Source organism: Semicossyphus pulcher, unplaced genomic scaffold (assembly GCF_022749685.1).
Source record: "Semicossyphus pulcher isolate SPU_LCO1_2020_fin unplaced genomic scaffold, fSemPul1.0.p SCAF_24, whole genome shotgun sequence".
NCBI lineage: Eukaryota > Metazoa > Chordata > Actinopteri > Labriformes > Labridae > Semicossyphus > Semicossyphus pulcher.
Window position 1 is genome coordinate 5,615,415 of NW_027211698.1, and position 18,474 is coordinate 5,633,888.

Sequence of the window (18,474 nt, forward strand, 5' to 3'; positions counted from 1 at the left end):
CATCCATCATGGACAACCCCTCTCTCCCCCTGTATGAGACTGTGGGGGCCTTAAAGTCGAGCTGAAACGGCATTTGGAGAGTATCTAGCTTCCGTATCCGAGTGAAACAGGACGTGCAGGCGGGACATATCATTAGAGGGATTTGATTTGATCGTTGAGAAGCGGGCGTAGACAGACGTCCTCTACAGCGCAGTAGCTAGCTAACTGACCGAGCGTTCTTGGTGCGCTGCGGCTAAATGTTGCAGATTGATTGACAGGTGGATGTCATGATATTATTGGTTGAAATTGGTTGGTACTAGCTTGAGTAAGGACATGTGATATTTTGTTTTACAGGAAGAAAAAATGATCGGATTTTGATATAAGAATACGAAGAAATTGATTTTTTTTCGCCTATATTATCAAATAGATGCACAATATTACCAAGTATGTGATCTAAAAGGATTAAAATGACATTTTTTATTTCACCTTGACTTTAAGCAGCTCCTTCAGCAGCAGACTGAGACACCCAACTTACAAGAAGGAGCGCTACCGCAGGACCTTCCTCCCATCTGCAGTCAGACTTTATAACACCAGCATCACAATAACTATGTGATCTCAACTCTTTCTGTCAGTTACCCCCCCCCCCACTCATTACATATATATATGTATGTGTTCATAAGTACGCATATGTATGTATATATGCATATATGTATAGTAATTGGTGCAATTATTGTACTGAATTCCAATGTAAAAATGTTACACACCATGTGTATATTGAAATTACCTGTACAATTTTATGTGCATTCCATCCATATCTACATGTAAAAGTAAAAGGGTGTAAATAATGTAGATATTTATTTTAATATTATTATTATTTTAATTATTACTTCCTTATTCCTTGTTGTTGCTGTTACTATCATACTATTATTGTTTGTATATTCTATTTATTACTCTTTTCTGAGCTGTTGTAACAAGTTAATTACCCCAATGGGGGATCAATAAAGATGATCTTATCTTATCTTAAAGCTGCTTTGGGGAACTTTCAGTTTGTGTTGATTTAGGCACCCCCTGTGGACAAAGCTGTTCCTCTTATCTCTTTGCTGATTTGCATGACATGCTTAAGTGGTGTTTTTAACATAAAATCTCATCCTGCTTTCTTTAACAGTCACATGTATCACTCACTTTACAATGTTTGCCCTGGAAAATGTAAACAAAGGCAGCGTGCATTGCTTCGTCTAACACCTACCCCCCTGCCAGCAGTTTCAGGCATTAAAAATAACTACATAGAAATAATCAATCTTGTCGCTGATGGTTTGGTTTGCTTTTCTAGGTCATATAGAGTCATCAGAATAAATTTCAGTCTGTTTTATAACCAGTGAAAAACTTCTCACAGGAGCTGTAATATAATAATACTATATCATCGTGGATGTAATAAAATATGAATACACTTCAGTATAGTAATATTATGTTTTGGGATAATGAAGCAAATCACATAAACACTAAATCTATGTTTTTTGCTGAATATGATGAATCCAGTTCCTTGTAGCATAATGATCCATTCCAGCAGGTCTTGCAGCTAACACGCAGTGCATTGTGGGATTCGGGCTAATGGTGAAGTCAAGATGGCAGAGAAACTCCGGCAGAGGAGAGAGCCTGCAGCAGGAAGGCCGTGAATGAAGTTTTGTGTAGAAAATCCTTCATCGCTGCTCGTCTACACTGAAACCATCGTGCTGTCGAAGTTATAATCAACCTGTGGAGGACTTAGTACGTTCACAAACAGCAACAGGATAACAAACAACTGAGGATAAAGTCTCGTATGAATTCCGACGAGAAGGAGGACTGTGAGTGTGCGCCACCACAGGCCGAGACCAGCCCCGCAGGAGGAACACATAGGTGGGGACGACCGGAGGAAAGAGCCGGGGATGCCGGGGAAGCTAGCTAGCTAGCCGTTGCTGCTAGCTGTGTGGATGCTATTGCTCTGCTGTTTTTATGAGAATATTCCGCCAGAGTTAACACCAAAGATGGGCCGATTAAAACATTTTAAATGTTATTACTTCCTTAATGTCAGTTCTGCTTTAATAATAGTAGAAATAAAAAGGCCAGCGACCTAGCTAGCTAGTATTTGCTACATTAGCTTGCTATGTCAGCGTCAGAATGTGCAGATCTTTGACATTTCTCCTGCTTCACTATTGCTCCTCTGAAATTGGGGTGTATGATTGTGTTTAATAATTAATAACAGTTTATGTTTATGATGCATGGCTACATAATCAACAGTCTAACATAACCTGACTGTGACCCCGTCACTGCAATGATGATCTGCCTCCAGCTAGGAAATGACTCTAATGTTGCTCTGTAGCTAGCAGGACATTTTTGTCCTCCCTAAAGAACATGCAATTTCAAAGTATGTGCAATTATTGTTGAAAGTCCTTAATGCAGCTAAAAGAGAGCTAACAGTTTATGTTGTAGTGGTCATGTCAATGCAGCACAGTGTGACCTTTGGTGCATTTCTTACTGTTATTGTTTGTTGTTCAATCAGAGAATACGAGGAGCCTGAAATAGAAAACCCAGAAGCAAGCCGAATGTAAGTCATATTCTTTTTATACTTGCGCACCGGTGTGAGCATCAGTGCATGTATTTAATACTGCTCCTCTACAACAGTAACTGAGACCTCTCCTGTTGTGTGTGTAATATGTTGTTGGATTTAAGTAACACTAACATGCTGGTATGTTGCGAGTTGGTTGCGTTGCAGTGGTGAGAACTAAGTAGCACAAGTGGGCATAGTATTCTTTGAATAATTTAGGCACAGGTAGTTCAGTTTCTGTTAAAAGAAACAAGCAGTGAGGACTGATGGGTATGGCTGAACGCGGAAAACTTCTAGATAAAATTTCTTGTTAAATTAGTATTTACAAGGACAAGAATAAACTTAAATTTAAGAGAGTCATATCGATGTTTTTAGAGCTTTAGAAAGCTCCAATGCATCTGAATTGGATCTTGACAGTATGGAAGGGTCTGAGACTACTGCACATTGCATTTTTGTTTAAAGCAGCGATTTAAAACTAAAACTATATATGATAATATTTGTGCACAAGGCATGCGTGTGCTTGTAAAAAAGGCGCTGGTTCTCTTGCAGCACCCCTTGTAGGGCTGATAACATCAGCAACAACAGTAGCCTCCCTCCTGCACATGTAGGTTGTATTACTATATGAGGGGTCATGTGATCGGGGCGTGATGAAACAGGGAGGGAGAGGTCTCGACTTAAGACCCAAACAGGTTTCAAACCGTCTCTGTTTCTGCCCGTACAAGCTCAAGCTCTGAAGCAGGGTCCAGCGTCTCTTTTTTAAGAGCGTGCACTCATAAGACGCACATGCAGTCACACAACAGTCTGCAGTCCTCTAATCAATTAACCACTCAATAATTCCTAAGTTGTAAACACTACTACTAATCCCATTCTGCTCCAACGTACTTATAACTTGTCGTGCCTTACCTCTGATCACAGGAAGCGAGCAGCTGCCAAACATCTAATAGAGCGCTATTACCACCAGTTAACGGAGGGCTGTGGGAACGAGTCATGCTCCAACTCATGGTGTGCCTCGTCCGTCGGCTTCAACCGCATGGATAACAACGCGGCGGCGGTCAAAGCCTTGGAGCTCTACAAGGTGAACGCTAAGCTATGTGACCCCCACCCCTCGAAGAAAGGCACCGCCTCGGCGTACCTGGAGAGCAGCAGCGCGCACAGTAACTCAGCGTGCAGCAACAGGAAGATGAACCATAAAGACGTCCACTCTGTACGGGACAATTTTAAAGGTGAGGTGCTCTTTCTGCCGTGTGAACGGCTGCTCATTCTCGTTAATGTTTTCTTTAATTTTTAATCATCCAATGTTTGATTGTGTTTGTAGATGTAAATTACCTGACAGAGGAAAAAGTCTACGAGATTTTGGACATCTGCGGCGAGAAGGAAGACTACTCGCCTCTGATCAGGGTAATAGGGCGAGTGTTCTCCAGCGCTGAGGGCCTCGTGCAGAGCTTCAGGAGGTCCAAACCTCACACCAAGGAGGAGCTCAAGTCCCTTCAAGGTAAAGACGAGGACAAGGACGAGGATGAGAAGGAGGCCGCCGCCTGCTCTGCTACAGCGATGGAGGAGGACTCCCCTGCCTCCTCTTCATCGTCACGGCTCGGTGAGGGCTCCTCGGGGGACAACGATGTCCAGAAGCTGGCTCCTGATGAGGTGTCTGTGGACATCGAAGCCGTGCGGCGGGTCTACGAGCGCCTCCTGTCCAATGAGAAGATAGAAGCAGCCTTCCTGAATGCATTGGTCTACCTCTCGCCAAACGTAGAGTGCGACCTGACGTACCACAACGTGTATTCACGAGACCCGAACTACCTGAACCTGTTTGTCATAGTGATGGAGAACAACAACCTCCACAGCCCGGAGTACCTGGAGATCGCGCTGCCGCAGTTCTGCAAGGCCATGAGCAAACTCCCGCTGGCGGCTCAGGCCAAGCTAGCGCGCCTGTGGTCGCATTACGGCGCCGAGCAGATCCGACGCATGGTGGAGACCTTCCAGCAGCTCATCACATACAAGGTTATCAGCAACGAGTTCAACAGCCGCAACCTCGTCAACGACGACGACGCAGTGGTGGCGGCAACAAAGTGCTTGAAGATCGTCTACTATGCAAACGTGCTGGGCGGCGACCTGGACGTCGAGCACAACGAGGAAGAGGACGAGGAGCCCATTCCAGAGTCGAGCGAGCTCACGCTGCAGGAGCTGCTGGGCGAGGAGCGGCGGAACAAGAAGGGCCCTCGGGTGGACCCGCTGGAGACGGAGTTAGGGATCCGCACCAACGACTGCCGGCGGCCGCTCATTCTCTTCGAGGAGTTTGTGAACGAGCCTCTGAACGAGGTCCTGGAGATGGACAAGGACTACACTTTCTTTAAGGTTGAGACTGAAAACAAGTTCTCCTTTATGACCTGCCCCTTTATCCTGAACGCCGTCACCAAGAACCTGGGTCTGTACTACGACAACCGCATCCGCATGTACAGCGAGCGGCGTATTACTGTGCTCTACAGCCTGGTGCAGGGTCAGCAGCTCAACCCTTACCTGAGGCTCAAAGTGCGGCGAGACCACATCATAGACGACGCTCTGGTCAGGGTAAGAGTGTGCCAGATCTACGATACGATTTATGCCTTTCTTAAAATACATTGTGGTTAGTTTGGGACTCATTTTCTCTCGTGTCTCTGCAGCTGGAAATGATAGCGATGGAGAATCCTGCAGACTTGAAGAAGCAGCTGTACGTGGAGTTTGAAGGAGAACAAGGTGTAGATGAAGGAGGCGTTTCCAAAGAGTTCTTTCAGCTGGTGGTGGAGGAGATTTTCAACCCAGATATCGGTAAGAAAACAAGTCACATTAATGCTGCACGTGCCATTGGCCTCATTTGGGACAAGTTGTTAACACAGCATCTTGGATATACGATGAGGTTTTGGGTACCAATGAGACCGACAGAATCTAATAAAGCCAAATATAAGAATGAATACATGCAGCATGCTTGTATCAAGTTCTAATCATGCTGGTAATTGGCTGTCTAATGTGGCAGGTTGTGGGGAAATGGAGGACAAGCACTAAGACCAGCGATGGGGTGCGTGTGTGTCGGCTGCGCGCTAAAGTTGTTTGTTGCACGTTTTTACCTGATAATAAAAATTGAGTCTTTCGGCGTACACAAGATGTTAGAAAGGGCTGCATGCTGAGCTGCAGCTCGGCTTGTCTTAAGGAAAGGGTTCATCAGTGTTCATCACTCACAAGGTTTCTACAGGGACTGGGTTATACACAGAGGTCTCCACCTTTCCCCTCCTCTCTGGTGTTGTATTAACTCTCAGCTGTGTGCTGCTTTGGTGCGATTTTGGTTTCGACTCGAGGCACTGTTTTGACGACTTGTGTTTTGACAAAAATAAATGACTTGAGACTCGACTTGGACTTGAGGCATGATGACTCTGCGTGTCAAGTTTGAATGTTAGCTGTGATAAAGTGATATAATTCATTGTTGTCAATGTATCAAGTATGTAGCGCAAACTGGGAATCATGATTGGACAACTCAAAAAGCTCCCCGGTATGTGACTGTCATGATTGGATTGGATGGCTGTCAGTCAAACTCCTCGCTATGGCAACACGCAACATCAAAGCCCCCAAAGAGAATCCTCATCAGTCGTACTCGTTACTACTCAATACGGTGTCAGAGCAGACCATAGACTGTATAAAAAGATGGACGACATGACAGCTCCCTAAAAGTGAAGCCAAAACATTTCGGGCGCCCCCTGCTGACTGGCTGCAGTATAGGTCATAAAGCCCGCCTCCCTCATGTTAACAGATGGGACATGAGTCAAACTATAAAATCAAAATACGAGCCCAATACATTTTTCTCCAACATGGTTTCTGTCATTACAGTTAGTTCTTATCATGCTGATTTATGTCCAAGTGTTCATTTTTCTGTCAAGTTTATTTTTAATTAGTTATTTGATGCTGTCAAAACGATGATTGACAGCTCTGTTGACAAATACGGCTCCCGCAGCCGATCAGTTCCGGGTGAGCAGAGAGGAGGACGATCCGTGAGTGGAAACGTAACTAAAACAATCACTACAGTCATTGAACTTTCCATACCTGTGAACTTTAACCTCAGACGGTTAACCAACACAGAGACGCTGCTGTTAAACACGCCGGTGTGCGGGATCCTTGCTGTTGTTTCGGTACGTTAAGTGTGTGTTTGGGTTAGCGGAAGTGGCTACGGCCGCTTCACTCGGCGATCTCTACTGCGCAGTCTCTGGCTCCATATGACGTCACCATCGCAAGATGGCAGCGCCTGTCACAGGGGCTATTTTGGCATCAATTACGTACGTAATGAGAGCAGATGGAGACGGTCATTGGAGCAGACCATCATCATGGCTGCGTCTGTGCCAAGATAATACAGATACAATTCACTGTCATACTTTTTGAACAGGTTATATAAACTGGCCAATAATATCATTATTAGACGAGCTGCTAACTCTCTTTATAAAGACTGGATACTAGAGGTAAGGGTGCTGGATATTGGGTGGAAAAAAAGTGACTTGACTCAGGACTTGACTTGACATAAACTTTGACTTGACTTGACCTGTGACCCAAGAAAAAATGACTCGAGACTTGGACCAAATGACTTGAGACTTACTTGAGACTTGAGCAAAGATGACTTGGTCACAACACTGCTGGGTGTTATGAATTATATAGAATAAAAAGCGATTACATCGGACACATGTTGCTGCGTTCACTTGGATTATCACAAATATAAATAAATAGTTGACCTGCCCTAAAAATAAGATTTTAACACCCATATGTTAGTCCTGGGTGATTTTGAAAATAAGAAGCTAATAATTCTGCGGTCCTGATGGACTGTTTGTTTGCCTGAAATGTTTAATGTCAGTCCCTGTGTACAGAAAAAGAGCCTGGCTAAGAGCTAGTCTTCGTCTAAGAGCGGAAACAGACATCAGGGCAAATAGGTTTGAATCTTAATGTAATAAAAAACACTTAGTGTGCAAAAATGCCAAGAAGTGGAAGAAAATTTGCACCACATTGTAGTTTTGTTTGTGTTATTTGGAACGGCCTACATAAGGCTGCTGTAGTGCACACACTGCTGGCGTATCTTAGAAAGCTGCACTGATTCTGCAGGTGGGTTTTATTTCCTCGTTTTCACCCTATCAGTGGGACAAAGTTTCAGCAGCCAGCTTAATTCCCGAGACGTGGGGGCAGCAAGGACACTGTTTTCTGTTCAGCAGATTCTGTGTGGCACTGCAAGGCTGCTTTAATCAAAAGCCTCTTTACCGAGAACCAACACGAAGCTGATTTCCCCCGAAGTGAGCTGAATAATTATTTCCACCGCGCCGTAAGTCTGTGTGTGTGTGTGTGGGCACAGCTTGAGTTAATAAACGACAGACCTTGAACATGTACTTTTGCTTTCGCTTTAAGTGGGACGTGATTGTGTGCGATGTTGATTGCTGGAAGTAGAAGCAGGCGGGTTTTAAGGAACGTTCTGTTAAGATCCTAAATGGAAGCTCAAAGTTATCTTGAATTTCTGAGTGTCAACAAACATGACCACAAACATCCCAAATCAACATAAGATATTTGTCTTAAATGCTATAGACGTGTGAGCCTCCAGTAGCTGTCAGGGTGAGTCATGTGCGGGTAAGACAACAGAGGAGAGTAAAGCATCTTGCATGAATAGTGCAGTCTGTTATCAGCTCTGTTATGCTTTTTTATATTCTACTTTGTCTTAATAATAGTCTGTTTTATGCTCATCATCAAATACTGTTATTTCCTCCTTGTCACTGTCTCCTACGGAAGCCCTAAGCGGACATGCATCCATACCTTTTATTAACTCTGTTTGCCAGAGAGTTTCAAAAGCACAAAACAAACACAGATATAGGCTGAACTTATATCCCTTTTCCATCTAAATTTAGTGCGTATACGCAGGTTTTTTAGACCCGCGTATAGATGCAGATTGTCTCTTTTCCCATTGCCAGTGAAGTATCATCCTCTCTTTTCTGCTGAGTCACCGTCTGACGTCACAAACGTGCCAGAGACAGGGTTAGTAAAGTAAAGTCAGTGAAGATGTTACAGTGGTTAGGTCTTTATTGTATCTACTACTCATTCAGTCTGTTTATCAAACTCGACAAATCTGGAGCGATGTTCGAGCGCTGCTCGGACGGAGACGGGCGGAATTTGTAGCTGAGATGACGAGGAGTCGCAGAAGTTACAGACGGAGCCGAGCATTGCATCGGAAAGGGGGCGGAGATTAGCGTGTTGACGCGCATTTTGTGTTCCCATCAATGCCGATCGGAGCCGAGGCGATAATTACCCGGGTCTCCTGCAGAGTCATGTGACCCGGGTCTGAATGGCAATTGTAACCTTTGCCTCTAAGCAAAACAGTGGGGTGTTAGCGGGTGTTAGCTAGTGTTTTGACCAGTGGGAAAATGGCTTTACTGTAAAATTTGGAGTATAAAAAGCACTTTTAATACATTTATTCATCTCAAAAGTTGGCTGCGTCCTACACACCGATGCAACCAATATACCGGTATAAAATGCAGAGAAAGGTATTGTATTGTGTTACGGTATTTTACCCACACGATGGCGCTATACTCCAGCTAAAGCTTCGTCACAGACATGCTGTGTCATGATCGCTAGTGCGGCCGCCATCCTTACAACAATCAACGTTACCGTGGGCTGAGCTCAGCTATCGCACCAGGGTTACATACTCGACATGGAGAACACAGATGGTGGGCTGTAAATTGAGCGTTTTTGAATGAAATCAAATGAAAATAAACTGAAATATTGTTGAAATAACTTGTATACACATTTTTATTAATGAATAGCTATGGAGAACCTTTTTACCTCTCCCAAGAAAAGACTGCGTCTTATATTCTGAATGTTACGGTACCTCACCAGTGTGGCCGATGGCAGCACGGCGTGTCCTGCTCTGTAACATCACAGAGAGCCGCCTGTTGTTCTGTTTTATACATCGACAGGAAATTATCCCGTCATCACGAGAAAACCAGCTTTATTATTTCAATAACGAGATAAATTAATCTGTTATAACGGGAAACCCGGCTTTATTATGTCGAGATAACGAGATAAATAAGTCGAGTTCTCAAGCAAACTGAAATGACTCGTTATCACGGAAAAACAGTAAATCAAATGTATGGATGCATGTCCGCTTGGGGCTTCCGTAGTTTGTCTATTTGATTTTTTTTTTCTTACTTTTAGGGTTTTTTTGTTTTTCAAAAAGCTGCTTCCATAATTTTAACTCCTTCTTAAAGCCTTAATGTCACATCTGACCTGTGAAACCCTTTTTCGACTCATCCGACTCGTTCTGTCCTTACTTTATACCGATACCCGGGCATTGGCAACCGACTGATATAGCGTTTTTTAACAAGCTGTATTAATCACAGTTTGAAAGACACTGGGATCATACTTTTAAGACCTTAGAGTAGCTCCTGTTTTATGTGGGTTGCGTTAAACATCATGACTTCATGTCCTTTTCCTCCTGCAGGCATGTTCACGTACGACGAGCGCACCAAACTGTTTTGGTTCAACGCGTCATCGTTTGAGAACGATGGCCAGTACACTCTGATCGGCATCGTGCTCGGCCTTGCCATCTACAACAACTGCATCCTGGACGTCCACTTCCCCATGGTGGTGTACAGGAAGCTCATGGGCAAGAAAGGAACCTTCAGGGACCTGGCGGATGCTAACCCGGTGAGAACCGCCGCAGCAAATAGTTTCTAGTGACTGTCTCTCGCTGAGCTAACGCATATGTCCCGACAGGTTTTGTACCAGAGTCTGAACGAGCTGCTGGAGTATGAGGGAAGCGTGGAGGAGGACATGATGATCACGTTCCAGATTTCCCAGACGGACCTGTTCGGGAATCCACTCATGTACGATTTAAGGGAAAACGGGGACAAGATTCCAGTCACAAACGAGAACAGAAAGGTGAGGTACACTTCCAGCAGACTTCCTGTTTCTGGACGTTTAGTCAGAAGAGAACTAGCTTTTAAAAGTGTATTTATTAAGATGTAGACGTTAAATAGTCCCCGTGTGTTTGTGCAGGAGTTTGTGGCCCAGTACGCGGAGTACATGCTCAACAAAAGCGTGGAGAAGCAGTTCAAAGCGTTCAGGAGAGGCTTCCACATGGTCACCAACGAGTCGCCGCTCAAATACCTGTTCAGACCGGAGGAGATCGAGCTCCTGATCTGTGGCAGCAGGGTGAGATCTGTTAACCACACATGAGAACGTGTTAGGAAGCCATTTGAACAACGTCAGTGTTTAATTTGTGTTCCTCACATCCTGCAGAACCTGGACTTTTTAGCACTTGAAGAAACGACAGAATATGACGGCGGTTACAACAGAGATTCTCGAATTATCAAGTAAGAAAATGTTTGTGTTTGTAGCTACCGAATGTGCAAGACAGGCTTACATCTGCACACATTCTGACTTTCGTGTGTGTGTTTGCATCGTAGGGAGTTTTGGGAGACGTTGCACTCGTTCGGGGAGGAGCAGAAGCGCCTCTTCCTGCAGTTCACCACTGGCACTGACAGAGCACCTGTGGGGGGGCTGGGCAAGCTGAAGATGATCATTGCCAAGAACGGCCCTGACACGGACAGGTGAGTCTCCTCCGTCCGTAACGCTGCTCCTCGGCTCTGCCTGCGATGTGTTCGTGTGATGTTTCAAAAGTCCGTCTAAAACAGAGAGACGGTGTTGTTGTTTCCTGAAGATTTCATGGCTCTCTGTGCCCGACGTGATTGATTGAACAGTGAACTCCACATGCTATGAAAGAGCCCAGAGCTGCAGCAATTACTCAATTAATTACCAACACTTTTGTTCATAGATTAGTTTAAGTAATAAAAAGTCAAAATGCTCTGATTCCAGTTTCTTAAATTTCCTCGTCTTGGCAGAGTTTTCATTTGGGGCAGACATTTAATTTCCAAGCTTAATCAGCCAATCGCGGTGACACGCCCACATCATCATGCAACCCTAGCTTTGATATTCACTCTTTCTTTTACCTTTCAAAGTTTGCACTTGACAGATTATATTTTGAAGGAGTTCCACACAAAACTCTTCGGCCCTTTTTACACAGCGGTTCCGCCTCAGCGCCGTAACAAAGATCCGACGTCACGCCGCTTTTGCCATTTAACATTGGACTAAGCAACGCCGGCGTAAAGCCGCCCCAGTGTGTGTTTTTACAGCGCTCTGGCATCAAAATGCATGCACCATGCAAACTAACAAACACACACACCGCTGTCCCGCCCTGCCGGCTCTGCTGTTTGCACAGACGCTGTTACAACCTCTGATGCCGACTCAGAGGGGAAGCGACTTGCCCCATCATTCACTGTGTGAACGTGCACTCACACGGCCAAAAAATGTCCCCCCATTTATTGTGTATTGCAAGCGGCCGATTCGCTGCAAAGCCTCATTATCCCTAATTATGTCATTATCATGCATTTTAAGAAAACAATAGTATATTACTCAGTAAATAAACCTCATGAGGTTTCGTTTGATTGAAAAAACTCCTCAATTTACCCCAATAAGTGACCAGCGTGGCTGGGCGGAAGCGAGTGTGGGCCAAGTGGCTGCGTGCAGTGTGTCGGCACCGTCAGCCTCTGTGCGTTTTACATCGCCTAATAAAGGCGTAATAATCCCGCCTTGAACTGGCAGGGGAAAAGGGGCTTATGACGGCTGCAGAAGGCTCTGCATTTTTCTCCAGTTCTGAATCTCACAGTGCAACACACGTTTTACCGACACCTGGAGCTAATGCTTTCTTCTTCTCTTGTTATTTAATGGTGGTTAGCAAACAGCTTTTAGATGCGCTACAGCCACCGTCTGGCGGTAGTGCCAAATTACACCCAGAAGCCGGTAACAATGGAAGAAATTTTAAGATGAGAGAACTTTTTTATGACTTATTGACTATTATAATCTCTAATCCCTAGTTGTGAATTATTGATTTGTTTAACTATTTGAGTATTTTTTAATAAAATGTGAATATTTTCTGCTTTCTTTCCTCCTCTTTGACTCTAAAGTGAATCTTCGGTCTGTGGCGAAAAATCAGGCAATTGATCTTGAGCTTTGGAAAAAAGATGGGATGCACAATATTGGATTTTTTGCCGATATCCGATATGCCGATATTTTACAACTGATTTAGCCGATTACCGATATTTTTTTCCCGCACACCTAATTGCAGAGATCATCAGCTCTCTTCTGTATTGGAATTAGCGTACAGTGTAATGGTGATACTCTTATCACATTTGTTACAACGGTCGGGGAGACGGGTCTTGAGATGGTTAATGAAGTTTGTAGTGTTGAAAGACTTTGCCTTGGCTCCTCCTCGCATCACCGAAGCTGAGCTGTCATTGCAAATAGCAGCTTTGCTATCTATTTCGGACACTTTGAAAAACTTCCACACCACGGACATTTTGGCTTCTAACTCTCTCATGCTGCAGGTAGACACACGTGATGTCATCACGCTGCGCCGCGCAGGTCTTCTTTGCGCTGAGGTCGGGCATTTAATCAAGTATGCAGCAGCCCATTATTTAATCGGTTAATTATTTCGGCGGATATCGGCGTGTTGGCCGATATCCAATAGTTCATTTTTAAGCCAATATCGGCCGATACCGATAACGTGCCGATAATATCGTGCATCCCTAGAAAAAAGTGATCATTTTATCGCACAAAAAAAGAGTTTGAAATCTTACGTGAGGCCGAGGTGTCTTTGGCTTTTGTCAGTGTGATACTTGTAGCTTCCTGTTGCAGGTTTCCTACCCCAGCTTTAACAAGTTATGGAACACTTGTTTGTCCGCATGTCTCCTGTTTGACGCTGGTGTGTCCGAGGCAAACTCAGCAGCTGTGTGTTTTTTGGTCCCCGCAGGTTACCGACGTCTCACACTTGCTTTAACGTGCTGCTGCTGCCAGAGTACGGCAGCAAGGAGAAGCTGAGGGAGAGACTGCTGAAAGCCATCACCTATGCCAAAGGGTTTGGCATGCTCTGAGCCCCTGCTCCAAACACACAGCAAACGGACTCCTTCTTCTCAGAAAGCCCATGACACCCTGCCCCGCCCTTCCTTTATCAGACACAATCTAACAGGTGACAAACCAGAGTACGTTTCCAGGAAAGAGTCAATCATGAAAGAGGAGAAATGGTTCCAATAGAGCGCTCGAGTAGTTCTTCTACTGTGCCTGCATCATCATGCATCAGTCAGTAAGCACAGAGACCTCCTGATCAAACCCACGCATCCACTTTTACGTGAATGTGCCGCAAAACCCCCGTCTCTTTTTTTTTCTATGTATAGAGAGGATCATTTTCCTTATTATTTATTTTAAGGTTAAAATGGGTTATTTTTCATGCCTGCCTGTTGTGATAGCTTCCCTGCTTCAGGGAGAGGGGGAGGGTTAATATTAAACTATGTAAATTTGATAAAGCCGAATTGAAGAAGTCGATATAATCCCGTTTATTGAACAAATCATGTTAAAGTAGCCCTGAACGCTTCTTCAGACTATCACTGAGAACATCTAGTCGTAGAGTAGTCCCCGCTGAAGAAAGAGCTCCATTCCACTCACACGCATCGCTTATTGTTCCCACCTTTAATAATCATGGTAAGCATCCGGAACGTTCCTGTCATTCGGTCCAAAATGGCACATTATCAAAAAGCTTTTATTTCAGGCCTTTTTTTGGGAGGGGGGGGGGGGGGGGACACACACGCCGCAGGTTAGACTCAAATCATGTCAGAGCTGTGTAAGTGCACTTAGACATTTTCAGAATGTTTGTTTTTTGGCCACAGGTTGCCATGATTGTTTGAAGCATTTTATTTCCATGTCTTCCTGTGTTGACGATTCTAAATAAATAAAAAACAGTATTTATATAATCAGTGCGGTTGGAGCTGCGGTACCGTGTTGTGCACGTGTCGGAGGATGTACACTTGTAGACCAGTCACTGCTGATGTTCTCAGACTTAGAGCTCTTCTTGTGCCAACCAATACAGTCAGTGGATAGGTGAAACCCCAGTAAGCACTTTGTGTCGTCTGCAGAGTCTCTGTTCAATATAAGCGCAGTTTATGTGGAACGTCCAGAAAGGAAGAAAGAAAGTTTCCACAGGCGGTTTTTTTTCATGTCACTGACAAACTGTAGCTGCACCCGTCATGTTAAAGGGGAATTCCTCTGTTTTTAAACCTGGGCGCTATTTTCTGGAAATATTTTGGGCGTAAACAACTAAAAATAACAACAAGGTTCAGAATGTCTCCAGCAGATGTGTTCATCCTGCAGGAGTGAAACAGGCTGTAATGTCTGTAAGTTCTTGTTGTTTCCTCTGACAGGCTCCGAAGTGTGTGACAACATTACAGAAAGGATCCCCACAAAGATAGACCTTTTTGTTACAGAGGAAGATGATTTATTTTAACCACAAACAGCTGTTACATCGCTCTCTGCAAACACACCAGACTCCATTCATAAAAACAGTGATTTTAACTTGCAGAAAACAGGAGTTGTCGGTCTATCGCTTCACAGAAGAGTTTGTTTTTTTGTGTCGCATAAATATTGTGTTGGATCTGAACTAGCGAGTTAAAACACCAAAGTTGAAGAATAACTATCAAAACGACCGACTGAGGCAGCTGTAGATGAACGTAAAATTAGTGTTTTTGTGAATGGAGTCTGGTGTGTTTGCAGAGAGCGACGTAACGTCTGTTTGTGGTAAAAAAAAATCATGTTCCTTTGAAACAAAAAGATCTATCTCTGTAGGGATCTGTTCCGAGCCTGTCAGTAGACGCACTTTGATCCATTACGTATTATGTTTAGCCATTACAGCCTGTTTCACAGCTGTAGGATGAAGAAATCTGCTGGAGCAATTCCAACACATTTATGTCTTTTTGTCATTTAGACCCTAAAATATCTAAAAAATGAAGCTGAGGTTTACAAATACAACGATTCACCTTTAATATATGTAAAAAGGTGAGGTTAACTTAACACATCCTGTACCTACAAACTGATCATGATATCATTCAATCATTCAATGAAACTGATGTAACCACTGTCTATAGAAAAATCTCACATACGTGTTAAAAAGCACTTTTTCTGTTTTAACAACATTAATTGGATCAGCTGTGAAATCATGTCCCCACAGAACAGGCAGATGATTTTGTATTGTTTTAATCGTTTTGTTTTTTTCTGTAATTGTAAAGGACTGGAGTGATACCTGCATGATGTTCTTGCACAGACTCAATTCACTGGTTTAAAGGATTTTTTTTTTTTTGTGAACAACCTGGGTCATGTTTTTCAGTTTTGGCCATGATTTGTTTTTATTTTCTCTCTCAGCGGTTTGATTCTTTCTGCACCGTGAATAGAGGGCGAGCAGCACAAATGATCAGACACCTTCCACCTGTGACAGTCTAACCAAATGATTTAAACCACTTATACTCACCTGAGAAGTGTCATAGAAGGACCTCTGCGAAAGTTAGTTATCATGCATACACTTATATTACAGCCAGCTCTTTTGCAAATCATGTGCCGTGTTTAGATATTGGTTTCTTCAGACTTGAAGTTATTGTACCTCTGAAGTGGTTTAGGTAATTTGGGTAAACTGAGGACACTTTACTCTCTAAATTGTCATCAGAGTATCAGCTTTTTTTTTAAGCTTTCTACCACATCTAATAGTCCCAGTCAGAGAATGGAGCTGGCTCAGACGTCGTCATATGCAAGGAACTTTAGTACATGGTCTGTCTCCGTTCAAAGATGGTATTCAGCTTTGAATTTGAAGATCTTCGTCTTGTGATTAATATCAAGGACTTTTAAAGGACCTCACGATTAACCGAAACTGACAACAGCTGTGTCCCAATCCAGCGGCTGCAGCCTTCGGTGGGCGTATTTGAAGGCCGACAAATGCGTCCTCCGTTTCCCGGCACGCGAAGGATACACCCGATGGATCCTTGCCCAACGTATCCCGAAATGGCTGACTTTTAAGCGTTTAAATGTAAACGTTTTTGGTTTCAGCTCAATCGAATAGCTAGTGTTACACATGTTTTAAAAAACGAAAGGGCCCTTGAAACAAATTATCTTTAAAATGATAGATTAACTTACTCGACGTTTGTTAGCCTGTTGCAAGGCGACAGGAGCAGCGCTTGGTGACGCAAGGGTAGACCAGACCGTCTCATTTCAGTTTGGCCTTAGTGTCTACGCAGGCTAAGAATGACGCATCCTCCGTGGACCGCCTCCTTCGAAGGCTGCAGCCCCTGGATTGGGACACAGCTAACATCAGCTGTTAATGAACTCTGTCCAAAGGGCAAAGGTCATGGACAAGGATTCAGGGGACAGCCAAGGAAGACATCTGCTATCAGAGACATCTTTGAACAGAGACAGTGGTTACCATATATTGTCATACACTGTATATAAGAAAGGGATGTCGCCACAGTTACGTCACACCCATTGGTTTACAAACTGCCCCTTTTGAAGCCTTGAGTTTGGCTGTCGCCATCTTGCTTTTTTGGAGCAAGAAAAGAGGGTTCAGTTTGAGAGTAGTGAGGGGGTTAGCAAACGCTGAGTCATCAGCTAGCATGGTTAGCAAGGTGCATAGAAGCACCTCTGCATTAGCTCCACTGTTTTGGACCCGAAGGCTGGGCCCACTTCTTCCATACAGTCTATGGCTATGTCCTCTGGTAATGTGATTATACCTGTGCCAGCTCCATAGCATCTGAAATGAATCCATTGTTAAAAACCAAGAGATGTGGTTTTGAGCTCCAGAAAACTACAAAGTGGACGTCGAACCCAGATAATTAAAAATCCTTGAAGGGGAGTTTCTGATTTTTTGATAATCTGCTCAGCCTGTTGGTACCCACAAAATGCCACTTAGTTAACCACGGTTCTCAGACTACGGTAATACACAACAACCCTGAGCCATTTTTTTTCGGTTTCATTGCTCTTACGTTTTCATCTTTATGGTTTCAACCAGACCTGGCCTACATAATGTTGGAGAATCCCTTTCATTCGATGTTTTAACCTTCATTGGAGTCACTTTGGACAGTGCAAAGAGTGCCTGGAAATGTGGATGAACAAAGGACTGTGTTGGGGAACTTTTATGTAGGTTAAAACAAAAGTTAAAGGACTACTTGCAAATGTTATTGAGCCTAGGTTTGGTGTCAGCTGTTTCTCTGTACCTCTGTTTTGTAATGCTGAAGATGCTGCTCACCTGGACATGTGAACGGGCTCTAGAGCCCAGTGAAGGTAAACGGTCGACCTGATATGGAAAGGGAAGCAGTTTTCATCGATTTGTTTGACTCCGCGGTTACACTCTAAAAGATACAAACTGATGAAAGGCTAAAGTATTCAGTGTTGTGAAAACATGCTCAATAAAGATGACTGCTTTTTTCCAACTTGTACTGCCTGATAATCCTGATTTCATTCCCAAACATCTCACCCATGTTCAGCTGTCAATTTTACTTTGGCACTGTCAACGCCAAATTAACAATATTTACACCAGGAACATTTTAGGTATGTCATGCCAAGAGGTTTCAACCTTTCTGGACCATTTTTAGTTGTTGATTGTTGTCATGATTTGAGGTGTTGAGACTATACCAAAGATCATACAGGGTAGAGCAGATTTTGACTTCAAATCTTGTTTTCACAAGGAACTGTAGAACGCCACTCCCATATTGCCTTTCATGGAGGGTTGTCCGGTGTATCCTGTGCCAAAATGGGTATGAAATGGAAGCGTTCCTTAGATTTAATTAAGTTCAACCAGATCTTATCGATGTTGTAAGATATCTTTGGGCACGCTAGTCTTAAGTCTAAATGCAAGTTGAGAAAAAGAAAACTGCCCGAAGAAATATAACTTCCGTTTTTAAGTGTTGCTTTTAAAACCACTCAACAAATATCACAAATTAAAATCAAAAAGAAGAATACTTTTATTTGATAACACATACATATAATTATTAAATTTTGGTGGG

The 18,474-nt window shown here is 43.6% G+C and overlaps 1 protein-coding gene across 1 annotated transcript; it reads left to right on the forward strand.

Moving 5' to 3' along the window:
* Positions 1–1,595: 1,595 nt before the first annotated feature.
* LOC138603415 (ubiquitin-protein ligase E3A) lies at positions 1,596–14,203 on the forward strand. Its single transcript, XM_069675177.1, has 11 exons — positions 1,596–1,872; positions 2,516–2,560; positions 3,476–3,783; positions 3,876–5,128; positions 5,221–5,365; positions 10,047–10,252; positions 10,322–10,486; positions 10,604–10,759; positions 10,847–10,920; positions 11,014–11,157; positions 13,416–14,203. Exons 1-11 carry the CDS (start codon positions 1,796–1,798, stop codon positions 13,534–13,536), a joined length of 2,694 nt encoding a protein of 897 aa, XP_069531278.1. The 5' UTR covers positions 1,596–1,795; the 3' UTR covers positions 13,537–14,203.
* Positions 14,204–18,474: the final 4,271 nt, after the last annotated feature.